Genomic DNA, 21,279 nt, shown 5'->3' on the forward strand with positions numbered 1-21,279 from the left:
TTTTTTTAAAAAGGCTTCCACTAAAACTCACAGGACCCCTTCTAAAAATGCATCTTACAAATATAAGCAAAACATCTCGGAAATACTATCTTAACAAAAAGAAAACAACGAAAGACCCAAGATTTACTGGGGGAAAAAAAAAACTAAACAGGAACCTACAATAGAAACTTGACAGCTACAGAGGAATGCATATTTGTTTTTAAAAGCTACAGATTGGAAATTTGCCCGCTCATCAGATCAGTGAGTGTGTGAATATACATGGATTGATTCACCGACCCATCATTCCTGCTGAAGAACAAGGAATAAAAAAAAATAAAAAAAATGAATATCTGCAGTGTCATTTTGTCAGTGTCAACAGGGTGAGCACCAGGAAGGGCTGATGTGGCGTTCAGGGACTCAGGGAAGAGTTCCTCTTTACCTGTGCATATCCACTAAACCAGCACCAAGACTTCAGAGTTTAGAGTGAAGCTCATTTCTGGCTCCACAGCTGGAGAGTCGCATAAAGTCTACATGGGTATGTTTATAATGCGTGTAATTTCTCTCTATGGATTTTCTTTTTTTTTATTAGAAAATTACACCTAGGTTAAAAAAAAAAAAAAAAACCTCCCCCCCCAAACAAACAAAATAAAAAAAGGCCAATTTGTTTTTTTTTTTTTAAGTAATAGCAATGCTGTATTTTGTATTCCAAAGAGAGGCTTTTTACAAGCATGTTGATTTCAGTCTTATCCTGCCGCTTCGTTGTGACGCACCACAAGCTGGTTTCAATCAGGAGGCAAAAGGTCGTGAAGTCGGAACCTCTCCCGAACATGTGGTCGCACGTCTTCGTTCTGACACGTTCAACAAGGAGGAAAACGGGTAAAAAAAAAAAATAAAAAAAAAAGAGAAAATTAGAATTTATTTATTGTCATTAATAAATTTTAACATGGAAGGCATTCAACATTCAACTATGTTGCCTACCCAACCTGGTGAACGTGACCCTGGAGTACAGCAATTTTAGTTTAAGAAACAAACGCTATTTATGACTTCGCTAATAAATAATAAAAATTAATTTTCTCTGCAAATTTCAGAAAGATCAATAAGAAGAATATTTATTTAATAAAAATGTATGGGAAGACTGCTGACCTGACAGTGCTGCATCCAAGCATTTTAATGGAAAGTTGAGTCGATTGATAAAGTGTGGCAGAAAACAGACCACATGCAAAGTGGCTGAAGTCTGACGTTTCTAGGGGATTGTGAAGCAAAGCCTATATAAAAAGGTTTGGGGGACATTTAGAAGGCGCAGAGTGCAGCTGGAGTCAGAGCTCATTGAAGCACAGCTGTGTCCAGAACATGGCCTGTAATCGTGGCATTAGTCGAATTAAACCACTCCTAAACCAGAGACGACTACAGAATTGTTATAGGAACTTCTGCAAAAAGAGCCTAGCCCAAACACTGAGACCATGTAGTGTACAGACTTCTCAGCTGACCAACATTGCTACAGCAATAACCGTTTTTAAGCTACTCTTGGGCATCAATTTCAGAGAAAATGAATTTCGCCCATTTATTTTATTAGCTAAAAACCATAATCATCAAATTTAATTAAACACTTGAATTAAATACTTTTTCGGTTGTGAGATAAGTCTCTAAAACGTTTGAATAACTACAAAAATGAACAAGTTAGTGGAGATGTTGATCCAAACAAAGTGAAGAGTAGCCCAGCTTACCATCTCAACCAGCTTCTCCAGAAACGGGACCAGCTTTAGCAGCTCGTTGTCGTTCTTATCCATGAACCAGCTCTCTATTGGAATCCCATTGGACAACTGTTCAGACAAAGCGCAACTCGTGAGGAAGGATCCATGCAAGCTGAACAAATATTCATTCATTCAGTGCAGATAATAGACTGAAATTATGTAATTACATTTACTTTCAGTAAATCATTGGCATTCATTTGAACATGGTGGAGTGTTGTGATTGTAAGTTATCTTTACCGTTTTGTTGCTAAACTGTAAATGTTGAATGTTGTGAAAGATTTTTTTTTGACATTACACAAAAAAAAATTATTTTCATCCTGGAAAATATTTAAGTTTTTTCCAGTTAATGGCTCAGAGGGAAACAACTTTACTGATCTGCCGTTAATTATCATTATTGCCTCAAAAGTGATGAGACATTTGCCAAACATTTGCATGGCAAACACAGAAAAAAAAAAAAAAAAAAAAAAATCGAATTTTCAGACGAAAATTCAACTTTATTGTGAATCCCTACAAGAAGTCAACATAAAAGTCATTCTACTACATTAAGAAAAAGAAAAAAAAAAAAATCAGAACTGGTTATTTTTTTTGTTCACAAATACCTACCTGGCTGAGTCAGACTTTCTGCTGCATTTTTTACCTGATAAGCAAAGGCTTGTGGTGAATTGTCAATGATGATGGTCTTTGACAGATCTCTGCCTAAGATGTTGAGGTCCTTGATATAGTTTCCCTGGACACAGACACAATGCTCACGAAATAACCGGTGTCTACAGTTACAATGGGGGGGGAGAGGAGAACAGAAAGGAGCAGAGGAGTAAGGAAAAACAATCAGTGACAGCGTCAGCAAAAATCAATAATTTATGAAAACCACAACACTGACACCTCTAACAGCAGCGCATGCCAACTCAGGTACTTTACACTAATGCTTCCTGAGTCCAACTTTGTTTTATAACAGTCGACACAAAAATGTAAGGATACTGCAAAACCAGTTAATAAAACAAAAATCGTACCTCACAAGCTGCTTTTTAGGATCCAAAATGTTGAGTAGTTTGTCTGCATACACCTTTTTAGAAGCCGTGAAAAGGATTATCTAGAAAAGATAAGATTGTGCTGGTTTCAATGTTCAAACACAGAAATGACTAAAAGGAGCCAAAATCTAAGTGAAATTTACCTCATATATTTGAGACATGCGCTCCAGAAACTCTCTAAAAAACGGCCTGAGGCGCACATACACCTGCACAGGACATATTAAGCTTTAGAGATGACTTTGCCACCCTCTAGTGGCAACATGTGGGAATAGAGATAAAATAAAATAAACTAACCTGGTAAATGACATCTTGAAAGAGAACAGGGAAGGTAAGTGCTGCATCCTCTAGTTCATTTAAGCTGCAGTGAACTAACGTTTCATCCTATTCAGGAACATAATAATAATTTTAAAAAAAAGTTAATTTTTTTGTCATCTAGCAAAAGCTCCAGGTTTAACACCAAAATATGTTTTGGACATTTTTAACGGACCAAGTCGAGGACCAGAGAGAACTCAGGCGTGCTGCGCGTCTTCAGTGGCAAGGCTGGTTTACGGGTCAGCTGCTCTTCAGTCAGCGGAGGAACGTGCTTGATGAAGAAATACCTACAGAACAAAAATAAATAAATATTCAGCCAAAACACTGGAAACACTCCTACCAGAAATATTACATTTTCTTGATTGTTTAGTTAACATGGAAGGAACAGCACGCTACAAATAATCAGTTGTAAACTTTTCCCTATTTGCTCCCAGTAGTTTGTATTTCTGCTAGAATGATAGCATTGGACATAATTTTTTTTTTCTCCACTAATTTGTGTTACTTACGGATCAAACACTTCCCAATCTTCCTCGTAGGACGCCTCTGGTGGCACGGTAGCAGGAGGAACATCCACATACGTCACATTCATGTGAGAACCTGGAGCTTGAGGCACAACAGGAACACATAAAAAAAAACAAACAAAAAAACAGAATGACAAACGAGCAAAAAAAATAAAAATAAAATAATCAGCTTAATTTTCTGCTCAGTCGACTGGGACGTGGTACCCGTCAGAGGCGGGAGGTCAACATCGGCGTCGAGCTCCTCTTCCTCTGCCGTAGGAGTCGCCTCCAGGATGTGTGGAGGCCGTAGAGGCGGCAGGTGCGATACGCTGGAGTAGAAGTTGTTACCGGGGCACAGGTCCTGTGTGGACGTGGCTGTGCTGGTGGGCGTCTCCACCACCTGCTCCATGTCCAGCTGCTTCACTATCTCCTCAGCCTCCAGGGCCTGGTCAGGGGAGTCTGAGCCCGAGGATGCTGGGAAAACAAACACGCTTATTGGTGAGAGATCAGGCACAAAACTAGAACTTCACTATGATGATTTACTATAAAAAAAAAGAAAATGTTTTTTTTTTTTTTTTTAAATAAGATAATGCTGCCGCAACACCACATATAAAAATGTAGAATAACACGACTTTAAAAATGACACCAAGGTTTTAAGCAAAAATAAATTACATTTTTCTTTAAAGAAAACAAACAAATAGATTTCACCGATATTAGAAATTACTTTTAGCTGGTGAGAAGAAGTTAAAAACCGGGCTGAAGATCGTCCCAAGCAGCGTGGTCCTGGGAGGGCTGGAGGTCATCTCAGCCGCATCCTCCAGGCTGCCGTTGGCCTTCTCCTTATTCCTGTCATGATTGGTCGCTTCTGCAGGGAAGAAACACATGGCTCAAGAGATGTTAAAAAAAAAAAAAAAAAAAGAATTTAGCTGATATATTTGATCTCTTTGCATAATCATCGGTGACTTACGGCCATTGATGGTGCCTTTCTTGCTTACTCTGCTTGCACTCCTCCGGGGGGAGTTGGCGTTTGTGGGCGTGGAGGTTATGAGGTTGTTGTCCACATCGCAGTGGAGGCGTGTCTTCTTTGCTGGGCTTTCCTGTTGCAACTGACAAAAAGAAACAGCTGTAAAGACTAGAAAAATACCAATTAAAAATTAAAGCACATCCACGCTAGAACAATTCACCAACTGCAGGTTTTGACACAGACAGACTTCAAATTTGAGCCACATAAAAGAAAAACACCTGTAATGGCAACTTTCCTGCCACCTCTCTGCGAGTTTCAGAATGACTGAGTAACCTTTATATCGCCATGGAGAATCTAAAAAGTCCGTTCTTTAACGACGACACCAAAAGCAGACTGTGCCTTTATTCAAACATCAAAAGGGCACTGGTCTGGATTAACCGCAATTCTTGACAAATATTTTATATTATTTTCAGATTTGAATCACAAACAGACGTGTTATAAGCCTTGTGTCAACACCAGGAAAGAAAATGTATTGAAGAAATAATTTAAAACTAGGAAAAAAAAGAAAAAAAAAAATTTAAATCCCAGACCTTCTATAGAAAAGCCTTTTCTATGTTAGCCGAGTTGACTTTTCCATTCGCAACAAGCTCCTGTCCCTGCACGCCAACATTGTGAGCTAAAAGCTAAAATTAGACCAGAACCCGAGTTCTCGGACAAGCTGCTGCATTCCAGCAGACATTTCTTAGGAAACACGACACTCTGTAGCCAGAAACGTTGCGTTTGAGGTGGGGACGACGCAGTCAATCCAACTTTAACCGGGTACTTCTGGCTGTTTTCAAAACTGTTGAGATAAACACCAAGTGGGAGAGCCGCCTCTACGCCAATGGCCGTGCCTTAGCGACGGTGCGGTGGTAGGAGAGATACCTTGACAGCATTTCCTCGGATTAACTTCTTGATGGTGGATAGTATTCCCCTTCCTCCGCTGGCAGGAGGGTCTTCTTCTACCTCTGAATGTCTCCTCTTGGTTCGGGACGTGCGGCTGGTCAGAGCGGGGTTTTGGTGCTGAGACGCCTTACGCATTCTCAGCCTCATTGTTTTAGCAGTCACATGTAAAGCTGTTGCAAGGAGAAAAGAAGACGTTTAGGAACGAGCAAATACAGAGTGAAAACATTCTCTCTTTTTTTTTTTAATAACTGTACGTCTCAAAGATGCGCCTGTGCGTAAAGGAGCAATATTGGTTCCGTTTCTGCCGACATCTGGATGCATTCAAGATCCCATTTCACTTACATCAGAGAATCACAGCTGGCTTTACTTCCATTGTGCAGTCAGGAAAGGAGCATTTCTCCAGATCATATAATAAACAAGTTTTATAAACACTACCTAGGAACGATGACATGGGGTGTAAGATCAAAGCTCCAGTCACAGCAACAAAATAAAGATTAATGTGACCACAAGCCATCGACTAAATGTTAAGATTCATGGGGCGACATAAACCAAGACGTCTGTGGAGATTTTCGCATTCATTCGTTGAGACTGAGCAGCTCAGCGTTATGTACTGGAGAGCAACACATTAACCATTAATCACACGAAGCCTTCTTTCCTTATGTAACAAAACAAAATGTGTCCAGACATATCCGCAACCAGTCAGGAACCACTCCAGATGCAACAGCGCCTTCTTGGTACGAGCAGAACACGCTGCGCACTGTAAATGTCCTTCACCGCATCTGGTTTACATTTGCACAACAGCGTAACCGTGAGTAGGGAATAAGAGATGTTCAATTCAACGCACAGGGAGAAGAAAAAAAAAAAAAAAGGAAAAAAAAAACGTCAACTCTTAGAAAGTACAGAGTAACATTTAACATGCAGGAAAGCAGGGGGAAGAAAGGAAGGATAAGCAGGAATGTTGCAACTGTTCAGATAAATAAGCTCAACTGAAGGGAGTGAAACTAAAGTTAGTTTAAGTAAAGTTGTTTAGAAATGACAGATTATTATAGAACATATGCTTAAGATGTTCTAAGCATTTTAAGCATATGCTTATATCCATGCGTTAAATTCAGGGTTTCCCCCAGTGCCTGGCGGGCCACCAGGCTTTACTTGCGCCCCCACCAGGCTTACCATTGCTTATTTATTCAAGTCTTTTTAAAATGTTTGCATTTCTTAAGACTATATAGTTGGTGTTCAGGTGTTAATCTTCCACTCTTTCAATAACACATAATTATCAAGTGATAATTTTCAAATTTCCTGTCAACTTTGCACATTTTTTTTTTACTCAAAAGCACAACTGGCTGCTGGATGAATGACAGCCCTAGCGCCCAACCACCGGGCTTAGCAAGTTTTCTGGGGGAAACATTGAAATTCCAACAATTATATCAATATTTTATTATGTGCTGCCAATCTAAGGATCCCATAGTTGCCACAAACCAGCAAACAACAGTCTGCTTACACGTTTCTTGTCTTTTCATATCACAGCCTCAATCTCCAGCATAACAAACTGTAATAGTTTTGAATACACATTTTATCCCACATAACTTTAAAGTATTTTAAAATTCAATTATCCAGCATTGTAAACAAACATTTCAGAATAATACGCTTTAAGAAACAGGTGTTGTGGTTGAAATAAACTTTTTTTTTTAAACTTAATTTGAAGTAAAAATTATAAAAGGAGATCTCTGCGTTTGAGTTTGATTGCTGCCGTAGCTCCGTGCTTAGGGATGTAGTTTTCTTGTTTTGAAATCCATCATGTCTTTATTTTATCTCACAGAAAGAACCATATTTAAATATGTTAATTTAATTCCCTATTTTTTACCTACATATAATTCTGACAAACCAAGATGCTTTTCAAATATAAGAATGTAACCAAACTTAAGAGTTGTTTTTACTTACAGACACATACATGGCTTTCAGACTTTTTGGCTGCGCAGTCACATCCCTCAGTCAAAAATGGCAAATAACTCAAACTGGTGTTCATTCAAACATTTTACCCCACTGGGTGGTTTCCCCCCCCCCAAAGCCAATCATTTTTTTATGATGGTCCTTTAGTCCTGACGTTCACTCCTTTAAATTATGCAGCACATCTCTAACATTTTACAACGCAGCTGCATTAAAAATTGAATGGAAAAAAATCTGTGATACCCAAACACTGCGTGATCTGACAGGGAAGAGGGCAACACTGAAGCGGCAATACATAACATCCACCTTTCCAGGCAATCAGCCACGGATCATGCACACTGCTGGCTGAGAGTAAGTGAGCGGGAAATAGGAACATCCATGCAACTGTGAGGAGGCTAGCACTAGTTAGCTTTGGTCAGAGCGAACAAACAAGTGAGGCCCTTTCACAAACCTGTCCGGACGACAGAAATAAATATCGAGACTAAAAGGAGAAGCTTGGCTCAGAATCGAAAGTAACTCAGTCAATGACATTTAGCCAAAGCCTATGTAATTATTCAAAACCACTGTCTGATAAATGGTTACGAAAGTTGCAACAAATATATCCCATAAAAAAAAGAAGAAAAAAAAGCTCTCCTGTGTTACGGGTGGGTATAAGCTGCTTTCTTTACCTGCTGAGTGTAGGTACAAGTAGCCTTGCTAAAAAGTAACTTGTTGTCACGAACAGTTCAAGTTAAACTGGACCTGAAGAGCATTAGCATTTTAACATGCCAAAACCTAAACAGACCATCTTACCGTCGCCAAGCCAGTGGGGAATCATAACTTGAATGACATGAAGTCAAAAAATAATAAATAAGGATTATTAATTAAACCTATTAATTAAACCAACATTGTTTAGGTTGCCGATGTGCATCTAGCAGTGAATATTTTACATCGTTAATCAAAGCGGACAGCACAATAACGCCGCTAAATCTGATCTAGTCTCCCTTCAGTTGAACTATTTGGAGGGTAATTCACCTTATCAAATATATAGATTTATTTAAACATATTTTTGATATGGTACAGTACTTTAAAAATGCTGTTATAGACCGCCATCGTAAAGTGCTGCTCTGGAATGCCAACCTGAACGTTAGCTTCGCTAGCTGGCTAAACACACAGCCAGGCAACAGTTTGTTAAAAAAAAAAAAATTAAACTAATAACAACGACATTTGCTGTATGTCTGGATATGTATGAAATACGTATTTACTGAAGGACTTCGTATCAAATTGAATAAAGCCTGAATTTGAATAAAATGTGAGGAAATAGTCATGTCGACGGTAGGCCGCGAATTAGCCATTCTTAGCTTCACGCTACGAAGCTTTCCCGCAGAACTGCTTCAGGCTAACAGATGTGCACAGGCATGGAGAGGAGCATAAATCTTCCCTCAGTAGCTTCGATTACATAAACACAAACCCAAGAACATAAAGGATGCACGGACAGTTAAAATTGGCGACTTACTGTAGTGTGACCCGCTGTACGTGACAATAACGACTCAAGGCAGATTAAACATCACAACACAGGCACTGCTTGTTCTTTTCCCCCCCACTGTTGTATTTTTGCTGCTCAAGGATCGTCTTCGAAATGACACACTGCTGTGCTACCAGGCGCCATTTCCCGCCTCTGCTCGGTCTCTCCGAGCCAGATACCCGTATGGGACACAGACACACCCCCTGACTTACCTCTGAAAAACACCAGGCAATCCGCAGCAAGCACTGCAGCTGTGGAATCACAGACTGAGAGGTTTCGATGTGCGCTTAAATATGCTGGCGATAAAACAAAACTTATCTCATCATTGCAGAATTTAAATCCAACAGCGATTTTCAACCTGGCAATACAAGAATAACATACAGTACAATTTTGCACGGAGTCGTCTCCCCCTCGGCTGAGTTTTCATTGGGAGGGGGAAATATGTGTACTGCTGCACACAGAAGAAACATTGGGTCCTCCACCACCCACCGTTTGTTCTCTTAAACAATCATTTTACTTCATATAATAAACACAATTGACACAATTTTCCAGACCAGAAATTCTGAAATTTTCAATTGGGCTTATGTTTTATATCCAAGTACAAATATAAAAACAATAGATTATCTTAAATTGACAGAAAAATGACCAGAAATGATTTGGTAAATAAACGTAACAATCCTTCATGTAGTAAAATGACTTATCTCAAGTTTCAGCAAGTTACAGTTAAATCAACAGAAAACAAATGTTAACTTCTTTATTAACTTGAAGTTTAGCTTACACTAACAGGCTGAGTAAACACAAATTGGTTATCTTAGTTTTTGTTTGAATTTGGACCCAAAATTATTTAACTTTACAAACTAGTTCCCAAGCCTGAAATTTGTTTTACAACTGAAACCAAGTGTAAAACAAGGAGATGGTATATTTTAATTCCCTAATACAGTTAGATAATTATTAGCAGCTAATAGACTGAAAATTAGAACATACCCAAGACATTTAATCAGATGACTACATTTTAAAATGTAGGAATGTAAATACATTTTAGTACAATTACCATGTTTTAGGGTTTTTCTTGCATACACTCACTGCATGATACAACTAATGGTATTTACCTTAGCACTGCAAATTTTAACCCCAACACTAAGCAGTTATTCACATTTGTTGCACAGCAATGATCTGGTAACTGCAGTGTATATCCAAGGTAAATAGGAAACAAGTCTGAGTAGTTGGGAGTCTGATGATGCCATGAATGCATCACAGGCAGATGTAAAAAAAGAAAAAAGGTAATTGTTGTGAAGCAATGTATTTCAGACCTTACAGTTTCAATCATTAACATAAACAAAGAAACAAGCTCAGTTAGCACAAATGTTTACCATACAAATCCAGAACTGTAATTTTCATACAACTGTATAGGAACGCTGCATAATATGAAGTTGTTGTACTTCATCAAATGTTTTAATTCTATATTTTGAACATTAACAAAGGTTATTAAAACTTGATTTAATATGGGTTTTTGGGAAGTTTATTGTTCTCTATCATCATTGACCTGTCAATGAATGCAGAAGAAAATTATTTTTTCATGGCTAAAACTGATCAGTCTGTAAAATACTCATGCTAATTATAATGTAAGAAATGCCTTTGAAAACAAGGAAAAGTAAACACAGACTCGTGAAAATGTAAATGTCACATTTAAACTTAATGGCAAAAGCAAACAAAATTACAGTATGCAATTAGATATTTTTTGTGTTAGTTCCTGAAGTTTCCACATTTATATACAGTAACTGACCCTTTGTCAAAACAGCTTCCAAAATAAAGCATTTACAGAAAAATGATTTTTTTTAACAAAATTTAGTATTCGTTAATTTCATCAAGCAAGGCAATGATGAATATTTCTGATAAACAATACAATATTTCAGAGGTTGTTTACATTAGAAGCCATGTCAACTAAACCCATCATGACGAGCCATCACTCCTACTGCCAATCTGCAAGCGCAACAAGTGACGAAAGACATGAAGCGTCACCTTTAATAAAATTAAATTACATTCAATGCGCCTTTCAGTGAGAAATCTTTTGTCCAGGTTGCACAAACAACTGATTTCTGGTTTTACAGATTTCCCCGAAGGTGAGGAATTATTTCCTTCGTACAAATGTTAACAGTTCAACTACATCAAAATTCAAGAAACCTCATTGGTGGAAGCATGTGTCACGTCTGCTCCTAAGTATTGCTTAAGCAGCAAGTGTGTTGCTTAGTTTTGACGACTGAACACTTTGTTTCACATGCAGTGGCATTTAAAAACTGAATGCAGGAGCACTTCTGGGTCTCTGTCACAAAAACAAAGAGGTTTTAATAGGCGGTAAAGTCCTTGGCAACTTAATCTCCCACTCCAGTAAAAGGAAAAAAAAAGTCTTCATTGTAGGCATCCCACGTTAAAGAGCCCAGATTAGTTTGTTTGATGAATATCCCAGGAAGCAGTTTTTTTTAATATATCAAGCAAAAGCAAAGAGAAAGTACCTAAAGAAAAATATCATTTGATTCAAAGTATCAAACTCTCTCAGACCAGTCTATGATGAGCTGAAGAAGTTATCCAGTCCCAAAATGCAGTGACTACAGCACATCATCCCTACTGTCATAACTTAAAAAAAAAAACATTAGCAATTATATAGCAGCTCAGGAGAATGCCGTGTTTAATTTCTATTAATATTATTCAGAATTAGCTTGAATGTGTCAAAATAGTCCATGACACTAAAGAAGTCCGCTGTAAGTGCTTAGACAAGGTGATGCTGCAACTAATTTATCAGGAGAAACCTCGATTGCAGAGGAAGGTCTTTAAGGAAGTTTTTTTTTTTTAATAAGTTATAGCTGAGTGAGTTTCTTTTCAAAGAATGTCGTTGTTTTGATGTCTTTTCCCATAATCCACAGCTCTTTCTCTGTCCTGAATGTCCCGATCGTCGTCATCTGGAAAAGAAAAAGAGTTCAAACCGACATTAGAGATTAATTACCAAGTGAAAGGAAATGTTTAATATTGATATGCACTAGAAATCTATGGCCGATATTTCTATAGGGCAGGCTTTAAACATAAAACCTGAAAAAAAGGAGCAAGAAAGGCATGAAGAAGGTAGATAAAGACTAAGAAAAAAGAAAGAAGGGAGAAGGAAGGAAGAAATTTTCTTATGAGATCAATATAGATTTTTTATTTTAATTAAATTGAATAAAAAAAGAACACAAGATAAGACAAAAGGGAGAAGGAAAGAAGGCATCAAAAAGGAAGAAAAAAAGGATAAAAAACTGAAATGGGGAATTAAGTCTAATATCATATTTACATTTTCTTTTCCTAATTCTTGAATCAAATTCCAAACTTTTCCAGACTGATTAGGAACTTTAAGTCCCCAATTTCCAGAAGACATAAAATAAAAAGGACCTTTCATATATATATATATATATTATTTTATTTATTTATTTTTTTTTTAATCAAATGTATACATTAATCGTGCACAAAATAATCTGTTATTTATAAGAACAAGAATACACATGACAAAACTATGTTCAAGTGGCATGTCAGGATGTTTTTTGTGCGCACAGATCAATTATTTAAAACACTTTTCTATAGCAAAGGAGGCAATGGAAAAAAAGTGTTAGGAAGCAATCACAAAGAAAACAAACAGAGGCATGCACTTCAATGTTACAAGGAGAACACAGAAGCATTCAGTAACACAGTGAGCTATATATATATCTACTGGTTTAGATGTAGGTCAGACGTTTGGTGGGCACAGACAGGTGGTTTAGCTAAAAAGAAGCACAGGCACGATGGAAAATACTAGATGGCAACTGAATAACTCTCACAGAACCGCAAGTTCAAGGGTCAAAATGTCCCTGTATATAAGAACATGTTTTTTTTTTATTATTGTTAATGAACATTTGCATTTATTTTTGATCCAACGACCAGACTCGGGGTACTGTGAGCTACTCTGGACCAATGCAGCGGGGCTGCAGCAGAATGTGGGGTGGAGGGAGGAAACAAGGGAGGAATGGTGGATACACACTGGACACACAGTCCACAGTTCCGGGGGCTCAGGCCTGGCTCACCTTGAACGTCTTCCTCCCCACCATCACCATCCTCTTCCTCATTGTAGGCCAGCTCGGCCTGCTTGTCGGCCTCATACTCACCAACGTTCCCGTCGTCCCCATTGTAGTCCGCCAGCTTAGAGCCGTGCTGCGGATCTACTGGGGACTCGTTCTCATCAAAGAACCGGCCTGCAGGAGGCAGAGAAGGGCCTCGTCAGGAAAGAAGGGAAGCAGCGGCAGTCGTGGTGGGAGGCAATAGGTGTGTGTGAGGAGGGGGAGAAACCAAGTAATAACCAATGCTTGGAGGAGTGAGTGACGGTACACAGAGGATGAGGTTAATACATGGAGAAAGGTTTTAATTTTGGGAGACAGGCATTTCTGAGGAGGAAAGCCGTAGATGGACTGAAGCAGCAAAAACAGGAAAAAAAATAAATAAAAATAGTGCGGTCTTTCCACTGACTTTTCTTAAAAACAAAAAGAACTGAGCGGTAACTGAAACATCTGTGCAGTCCACTCAATCACAGCAAATGTATGCTTTTTGTTGGAAAAGAGAAACGGTCATTTTAACACTTTACAGTTTCTCTTAGTCGCTTCGGTTAATTTCTCAGGTTAGAATTAAAATTCTTAAAACTACTTATTCAATCTTCAAATCATTGAATCACTAGTGCACATAAAAAAATAACTTCTGCAAAAGCTTTTGTACATTCATATAATTGATAATGTACAATTCTTAGATTTTTCCTACATTTTCAGATACTTGTGTTGATTAAAATGTACTATATTGAGTACTCTCAACCTCCACAACATGTAAGCATAAGTTTATCATATGACTCTTTAGACACAATATGCTTGAACAAGTTGCCATAATATGTAAAGCAGATATCTATTAGACTTTGTTTTTCTAAATCTTTCCTGAATTTTTTTTTTTTACATTGCTCCCTGGTGAATCCCGACTCTCTCCAAAGTCGGCAAATGTATGAACTATTACATCCACCAATGATCAACCAGTTTTCTGAAAGATACATATCATGAACCACTGCAAGTATATGGTGTACATTGCCAGAGCACAACACAATGTTACATTTCTGACAACAGAAAGTGGATGGTTTGGACGGGGCCAACGGCCAGAGGGAAGAAGAAGAAGAGGAGGAGTGAGGCTGTGACGGAGGAGTGAGGAGGCAAAACGGAAGGAGGGGCTGAGGACATTATGCCAGTTTCCATCGCTCTATCATTATCAGGTAATGATGCAGATGGAGTTCCTCACTCTACTCCTCATTCCTTAACCCCATTCGGTAATTATTCTCAGCATAAGAGATGGAAAGTATGTGATCACCAGCCACATACACAGATGACCCCTTTTGGATGCCACAGATGCAGAATGTGATGACTTCACAGCAGATCCCTGAAAGTATTTTTCAAGGATCTGAAAGAAATTAATATTTTTATTTGTAAAAAAAAAAAAACAAACAATAATAACAATGACTTCTGTGGTAAATTTCCAGAACTTGACTAGAGCAGCTCAAGTTTTAGGCATGTCCAAAGCTAAGTAAATAAATAATGAGGTCCAGTTTTTTCAGATTGCTGTCACACCATTTTTATTATTTTTTTTAAGAGAAAAAGCACCTGGGTGCTACGGACTTTGGTTTCCTTTATAAGACTGAAAAGATCCCTGGCAGAGGCACAAGGGAGATAAAGGAGAAATCAATTTAAAAAGGAGGAGGAGGAGAAGGAATCAAAGGCAGCAGAGCAAAGCAGAAGCTAGGCACCTGGAAAAGATAATCTGGCAGCCGTGTGTGTGTTATTTGTCTCCTCTTTTCTTTAATTCAGGGCTCTCTCAACTCCCTGATTCTACTCCAACTCATGTTCCTAAGATGACTCGGATATCCGCTGAGCAAGTGGCAAAAATCACACAAATGGCACCACGGAAAATTGGATCCTGCTCTGGAGTGAGTTAGGACAAAGACAAGTCGCACGAATCCCTAATGCCATGATTATGTGCCCTTTAAGACAGAACACATCCCAAACCACCTTCCCCACCGCCATTTTTAATATTCGCAAAATGAAACTCACTTTGGCGGTGGTGCAGCTGCTCCACGGGGACTTGGTCTTTAGCGCGTTGCAGCTGGATGGGTTTGGGCACCTGGGCGTTATCGTGAGGCAGAGGAATCATCTTCAAATGTTTGCCGTCAGCTTGAAGGTCAGAGGGAAAATAAAACAAATCATAACTCCTTCACAAGTCATCCCCAAGAGTTGCATTTTGAGATTTTTTTTTTTTTTTCACAAAAGCACAATTTTATATCATGCGAATTCTTTAAGTACTTGATTTTTTCTTCTTTTTTTATAGATTCCTGTGCTGCAGACTCAGGCAGTACCTGGGTTTTGTCTTTGCTGTTCTCCCAGCTCGTCTGCCTTGATCCCTGCCTTGTTATCTTCTTCAAACACTATTGGCTTGTCTCCCTGTTTGATGATGACCGGGGGTGCGAGCCCCCCTGCTCGGCCCTCTAGCCGGTCCTGCTGGAGCCCGGGCTGGTCCAGCAGCATGCCTTGACCTCCGGGGCCGTCGGCTGCTTCCGGGCCGGGACCAGCACCAGCTGCCGCTCCGACATCAGGCGCCTCGTTCTGCTTCTGAGTGATGGCGGGCTTCTTCAAGGCTTTAAATAAAAATAAAAATAAAAGATAAAGTGAGTGTTTATGTTACAACATTTAAAACAATTAAGTGGTCTCACCCACTTTTATGTTTGTTATTCCCATAACAATTTGAACAGGGCAGTAAATTTTATGAGATAAAAGAAAAAAAAAACTTTAAATGTATTGATAATTGTTTAACTTTACTGTGCAATCAATAGACTACAATATGGCACTGTCATCATATAAACAGTTAACGGAGTGCAAAATATAAATTTGTCTCCAATGTTCAGAATTAATGCTTACCAAACTGAACTTCATCCATTTTTCCCACCTCGCTGTCTTCAATTCCAGGCATGCCAGCATCGCTGCCAGGTTTGCCCATTTCTTCTGCAACAAAGGAATGAGATGAAATAAAATAAAATAAAAAAAAAGGTATTTAATCATTTTTAACCAATCAGTATATGCAACAGGTGCATAGCAATCTAAGCACCTGGAAAAGATTTTAGATTTTTGCATGTAACAGGACTGTAGATGATTAGATTTATAATGGCATACTTAACCTACCTTTTATCTCTGAGTGCCTGTCATGTTGGCGAGTGGCCACAGTGTGGCGCTCTCCAGTCGCATCCGCACCTCCTGCTTCAGCTGCATGCTTTCCTGCCCCCACATTGCCCTGGCCACCGACCACAGACTAGATTACAGAGAGATAAACAAGAGACAGGAATAAGTGTAAGCCTGAGAGAAACACGGAAGGGCACCGAATAGAAAGTTTGAGGCGAGTAGAAATACGAGGAAACTAAATATTCAAATGACTTGTAACAGATCTAGCAAGAAAAAAAAAACAAACGAGCAATAAATAAATACTACGCTGCTGAGAAAATTAAGAATGCTACATGGAGTCAGGACCTTCCTATATAAGCCTTTAAGGTTTCAATTCTTTTACATATTCCAGGTTCCAGAGTTCTACAAATTTAATGCTCATTTAAAAACATTAAACACAAGGTTCACCATTAAATACAGAGGTTCAGGTTTTATATATGGGACTGGCATGAACAGAGACTGAGAGGAAGGAAGGAAATAATGGGCATAAATTAGTAAGAAAATAAAGTAAAGACACAATGAAATTGAGAATGGAAGGGATCAAGAAAGGAGGTATGGCATTTAAAGAAAAGAAAAGCAAGGCAGAAAAAGGAAAGTACAAAAGTAAGATAGGAAAGAAAGACAATAATGGAAAGGAGGTAGGACACAAGAAAAGCAAGAATGTGGGAAAGAACTAAAAAAGGAAAAACAAAGAAGGACTCAGGAGTGGAAGAGAATACAGAACACAAGAAAAAAAAGAAAGCAGAAAAGAAAAGAAGGAAAGACAAAAAGGGGGAAGAAAGGAAGGATACGCCCCAAAAATGGAAAATACTTCATTCAAATTCCAGACTTTTTACGACAACATAGAAAGGCAGGATTACCAGAATAGCTGAAATGTTGTTAATCAAGGTTTACTAAAACTAACCAGTCTCAGCCTTGACACTTCTTTCTCCAGGGATTTTTTTGCTTCTTCATACTCTCCCTTGAGCTGTGCAATCTGACGCCCACACTGCAAACTGGAAAACACACACACACCCACACGCATTTCTACATTATATCCATGTCATTCTGGATCATTTCAGCATGCTATGAAACCGATTTCATTCAAAAACAAAACAAGGCCAGGTTAACATTGTCTAGGTGAATTATCCAAATAAAAAAGGGGGGAAACAGGAGAAGTTCATATTATATTGCTATACTGAATGCAAACAATGTGACTGGGATTGCAAATATGATTTTCCTGGAACTAAATTTGTTCCACACAGTACAGAGGTTTTCACTGCTATACCAGCTAAACTGTTACTAATCTAACCCATTACATAACAACCTTTGACATGAGGAGCCATTACATTTAAGTATCATGATGCTAAAGCTGTTTGGCATGCTTTTAAAGCATAATATGATTAAAAACTTATTTTTTTCCAAAAAGAGGCAAGCTGTTTCCTACAATTTATTTAAGTTGCATTAAAAAAAGACACAAAAGCAGGTAGTCACCAAAGCAGATAATATGAAGTGAATCAAATACCTCTCATACTCCAGCTTTCTCTCCAAACTAGTGCTATTTTTCTTCACTTCTCTCAGCTGCTCTTCTTGCTTCATGAACTCTTGCTTCAGCTCCGTCAGCTGCTCTGTTTGCAGCGACACCACCATGCAAACACAAGGAAGTTGGAAAGGGGTACATTTCTAAGAAGAACTGCAACAAACATCAGCGTCAGCTCGACAGCGCCCTCTGCTGGTCTGGTCTTACCTCTAAGTCTCTGTACCTCGGCCATTTGGGACGTGACCTCGGTTTGCAACTTCACCTGTGGCAAAAGGAGGAAAAGAAATGTATATCCAGGAGTTATGAAAGGTGTTACATTTTGACAGCAAGAACTTGTCCAAACAAAAAGCTTACGAGGACTCAACAGGTTAATGCCATTTACTCTAGGGAAAGCAAGACGAGCAGGTTTGTCTTGAATGTCTTGAACTGAACAAGAGCCATACTTGGTTCTTTGAGAGGAAATACATTACTCCAAAAACCTGGACACTCACTGTTCAGTCTTATTTAATGACTTATCAGATTTACAAGCATAAACTAGACATTAAATTACTTTTAAGAGGCATGTGATAAAGAGCTTAACTAGAAAAAGGGAATCAGCTGAACAATAACTTTCAATAAATACATCACTTGATTACTGTAACTGCAGGCCTCTCGCTTTATCCACTTCTGTGAAAACAAAGGTGGGATGTTTACGTAAGAAAAAGTGGAACATTAGTCAATGCAAACTTCCAGCTTAATTACAGAAACACTGCTGTGACCTGAAGCTCCGTCTCCTCTCCACACAGTGAGATTATTTTAAGCGCATTTCCTTTAACGTAAATTTCTTACAGTACCAACTGGGTTTCTAAACGAGTTTTTAAAACGTAGGGAAAAATATGTAGTTTGGTTTAAAACAGCGTATGGGATAGAAAAATTATCATAAAACAAAATAGATCTCTTAAATTTGTGTATAGTTTCTATTTGTTAGAAATTATACTTCTCTGGTCACCAGGGCTGTGCGCATAGCAGCCTCATTAAAGAAGCTGGGAAGATCTACTATTTGCAGTAGCCAAGGACAACTTAAACGCAAATATTGACTTTAGTCTAGTCTGAAAGGTGTTTCCGCCTAAACCATCTGGTTCTTGGGTCTTCAGATGCTCACATTTAGTTAGTAGCAAAAAACGACCAGCTCTAACTTTCCATACAGACTGTAAAGTGGCACAGAATATTACAGTCAGATAAATAGTGGTTTGACAACATCCTCAAGCCACACAATGAACATACTGTACATGATCTGAGCAACTCCGCGGCTTTCCGATAGAAATCAGCAAAGTATCCTGGTTTACAGGTTGAAGACAACTTCACCTCCATCTGTGAAATGAAAGTGTCCAACTTGCAAACCATGGATGATGTGTGGCAGATCAACAAAAGAGCAACAATGCATATTTTCCTGAACACTTTATGGATGGCATTATGCCAACACAGTCAGGAAGCAAAAACCAGTATAGAGTAATATATATATAAATTCACTTAAATGGCTTCCACAATCCTTTCTACACAGAGAGAGACTCCATGAGCTACTTTCATAAATGCTGGGCTTGAGGACGCCGAGCATTTAAGCGTGCAACGTGGTGATTATATAGAAAAACATCGGGTGAAGCAGATAGCGGGAGACGGCGGTTAAGGCGGTGCAACACTGAGACTGAATGAGATCCTAATCAAGGGCAAGTTTGTACAGACTTTTCTAAGCAACATCATGAAGATATTGTGAAGCTGTAAATTGGTGTTGCTGCTGCTGCATGCGACAGAATCCGAATGTCAGCCGAAAGGAGTTACAGGAGAAGCGTGAAGTCAGCCGTAGAGAACAGGACAGGTTGAACGTGTGCGATTCCCCTCTCGGCTCTGAAGGTTATCCTTTCGCAATGTTTCCTCTACTCTCACCTCCAAGTGTCGACACAGCATCTCCGTGATCCAGGAGGTCAAAGAGATACTGCTGTGCATGTACCCGTTTCTGTAAACTATGTTCTACAAGTATATAATCACAGGTCATGACCTAAGATTTACTTTCAGAATATAATTAGGATTCTGTGTCGCTTTTAGAAGCATTTTATTCAAAAAATAACCACAATGACAGCCTTTTGTTCTGAGTTATACACAACATTTCCATAAACCAACACTATTTTACTGTGGTGTTGTTACCTGGCTTTTCCTGAAATAGATTTACCACTGCGATTACCTGTGGTATAAATATTTATTCATCCTTTTACTATTAAATCAAATTGCATCTTTACTCTCTCTGTGGACAGTTCTTTGGTGAAACCTCTGGTACACGTGTCACGACAATCAGAGTGGATCAAACAACAAGCCACAATCCAAGTTTACCTTCTCATCTGAACACTTCTTGATGGCCCCCTCTCTGGCCTGGAGCTTGCCCTCCAGCAAGCTGTAGTCTCCATCCTTCTGGTCAATCTGTTTCTTGTGCGTGTCCACCTGCACGATCAGCTCCGAGTTGCGCTTCTCCAGGCGGCTCCGCGCCGCGTCCGAGCGCTTCACCTGCGTCTGTATCTCCGCCAGTTCGTCCAGCAGATGTCCGTGCTTGTTGGACACCGTCCAGTAGTTGAAAGCCAGCACGCCGATGATGACCATCAGAAAGACGAGGATGAAGGACGGCATGCGGCCTCCTCGTCGGTTTGCACCAAACCCAATCATTTCAAACACATGCACACTAAAAAAGCCTAACGTCACTACAGGTCGCTACCGCAGCTCGGAGTGTGTTATCCCGAAGTAAAACACATCTGTGTACGTGACGTGCCGTCGGAAACAAACGCTACAAACACATATACACACACACGCACACACACACACACAGTCACAAACGATGAAGGCTTTTCACATTTCTACGCGTATTTACTCTCCGTCCCCTTCCGCACACTCGGCATCTTCTCTGTGAACTACGCCCGCGGGGACGTGGCCTGTGAAACAGCAGATGGGACTCGACGTGGACTGCAACGAGGCGCCGTGGCAGTGGGCTGCGAGAACACCATACACCACACTGCTCCTGCTAACTGTCTCCTTTAGCCAGGGCCACCGTCATTGCTTTTCTGGTAAATCACGGCACGTACTGAGCGTTTGGGAGCCCCTCGGATTGTAAGCTCGCAGTTTTGTACCAAAGGTCCCGCGGAGATCCTGGTTTCTGACCCGACGTCGGCGTTAGCTCATATCAAAGTCCAGCTAATCTCTTGACACTAGCTAGCGCTGCAGCCACATAGATGCCAGAGAAGCACCAGCTACTGTCGGAGAAAAGACTCTTTTCTTTCTTAAACTTTAAACAAAACCATCGCATAGCAACTAAACGCATTTAACAATACAACTCGGGCGAAACCGTTCAATCTATCTCACTATTCTTTGCCTACCAAACATCCTATGTTCGGATTAAGTTAGCTGGAGGCACTTCGCACAATTTCCGGTTAATTTCACAATAAGAGTCTTTAATTGTAAATTAAGGAGTCTTAATCTACAATTAAATTAAGAGTCTTTTGATACATGATCAAAAGTATTCTAAAATATA

The 21,279-nt window shown here is 39.3% G+C and overlaps 2 protein-coding genes across 5 annotated transcripts; both read right to left on the reverse strand.

The window, feature by feature from the left end:
- Positions 1-39: 39 nt before the first annotated feature.
- On the reverse strand, positions 40-9,220 carry ctdspl2b (CTD (carboxy-terminal domain, RNA polymerase II, polypeptide A) small phosphatase like 2b). 2 transcript variants are annotated; one of them, XM_008405185.3, is made up of 13 exons: positions 9,137-9,220; positions 5,456-5,646; positions 4,535-4,673; positions 4,292-4,432; positions 3,793-4,041; positions 3,574-3,670; positions 3,243-3,354; positions 3,050-3,136; positions 2,899-2,961; positions 2,738-2,817; positions 2,368-2,494; positions 1,704-1,799; positions 40-827 (listed from the first exon to the last, which is right to left on the reverse strand). In XM_008405185.3, exons 2-13 carry the CDS (start codon positions 5,621-5,623, stop codon positions 762-764), a joined length of 1,425 nt encoding a protein of 474 aa, XP_008403407.1. In that variant the 5' UTR covers positions 5,624-5,646; positions 9,137-9,220; the 3' UTR covers positions 40-761. The 2 variants fall into 2 exon arrangements, with proteins under 2 accessions (XP_008403407.1, XP_008403406.1); XM_008405184.3 differs by lacking the exon at positions 9,137-9,220 and adding an exon at positions 8,916-9,109.
- A 988-nt stretch (positions 9,221-10,208) lies between these two features.
- golm2 (golgi membrane protein 2) lies at positions 10,209-21,176 on the reverse strand. Of its 3 annotated transcripts, none has more exons than XM_008405187.2 (10): positions 20,094-21,176; positions 17,940-17,994; positions 17,718-17,820; positions 17,118-17,208; positions 16,178-16,304; positions 15,917-15,997; positions 15,358-15,636; positions 15,056-15,175; positions 13,007-13,174; positions 10,209-11,878 (listed from the first exon to the last, which is right to left on the reverse strand). In XM_008405187.2, exons 1-10 carry the CDS (start codon positions 20,418-20,420, stop codon positions 11,799-11,801), a joined length of 1,431 nt encoding a protein of 476 aa, XP_008403409.1. In that variant the 5' UTR covers positions 20,421-21,176; the 3' UTR covers positions 10,209-11,798. The 3 variants fall into 3 exon arrangements, with proteins under 3 accessions (XP_008403409.1, XP_008403408.1, XP_017159632.1); XM_008405186.2 differs by having other exon boundaries at positions 15,917-16,000; positions 20,094-21,175; XM_017304143.2 differs by lacking the exon at positions 13,007-13,174 and having other exon boundaries at positions 15,917-16,000; positions 20,094-21,175.
- Positions 21,177-21,279: the final 103 nt, after the last annotated feature.

This window comes from Poecilia reticulata, chromosome 3 (assembly GCF_904066995.2).
Source record: "Poecilia reticulata chromosome 3, P_reticulata-male-v2, whole genome shotgun sequence".
NCBI classification, from domain to species: Eukaryota; Metazoa; Chordata; class Actinopteri; order Cyprinodontiformes; family Poeciliidae; genus Poecilia; species Poecilia reticulata.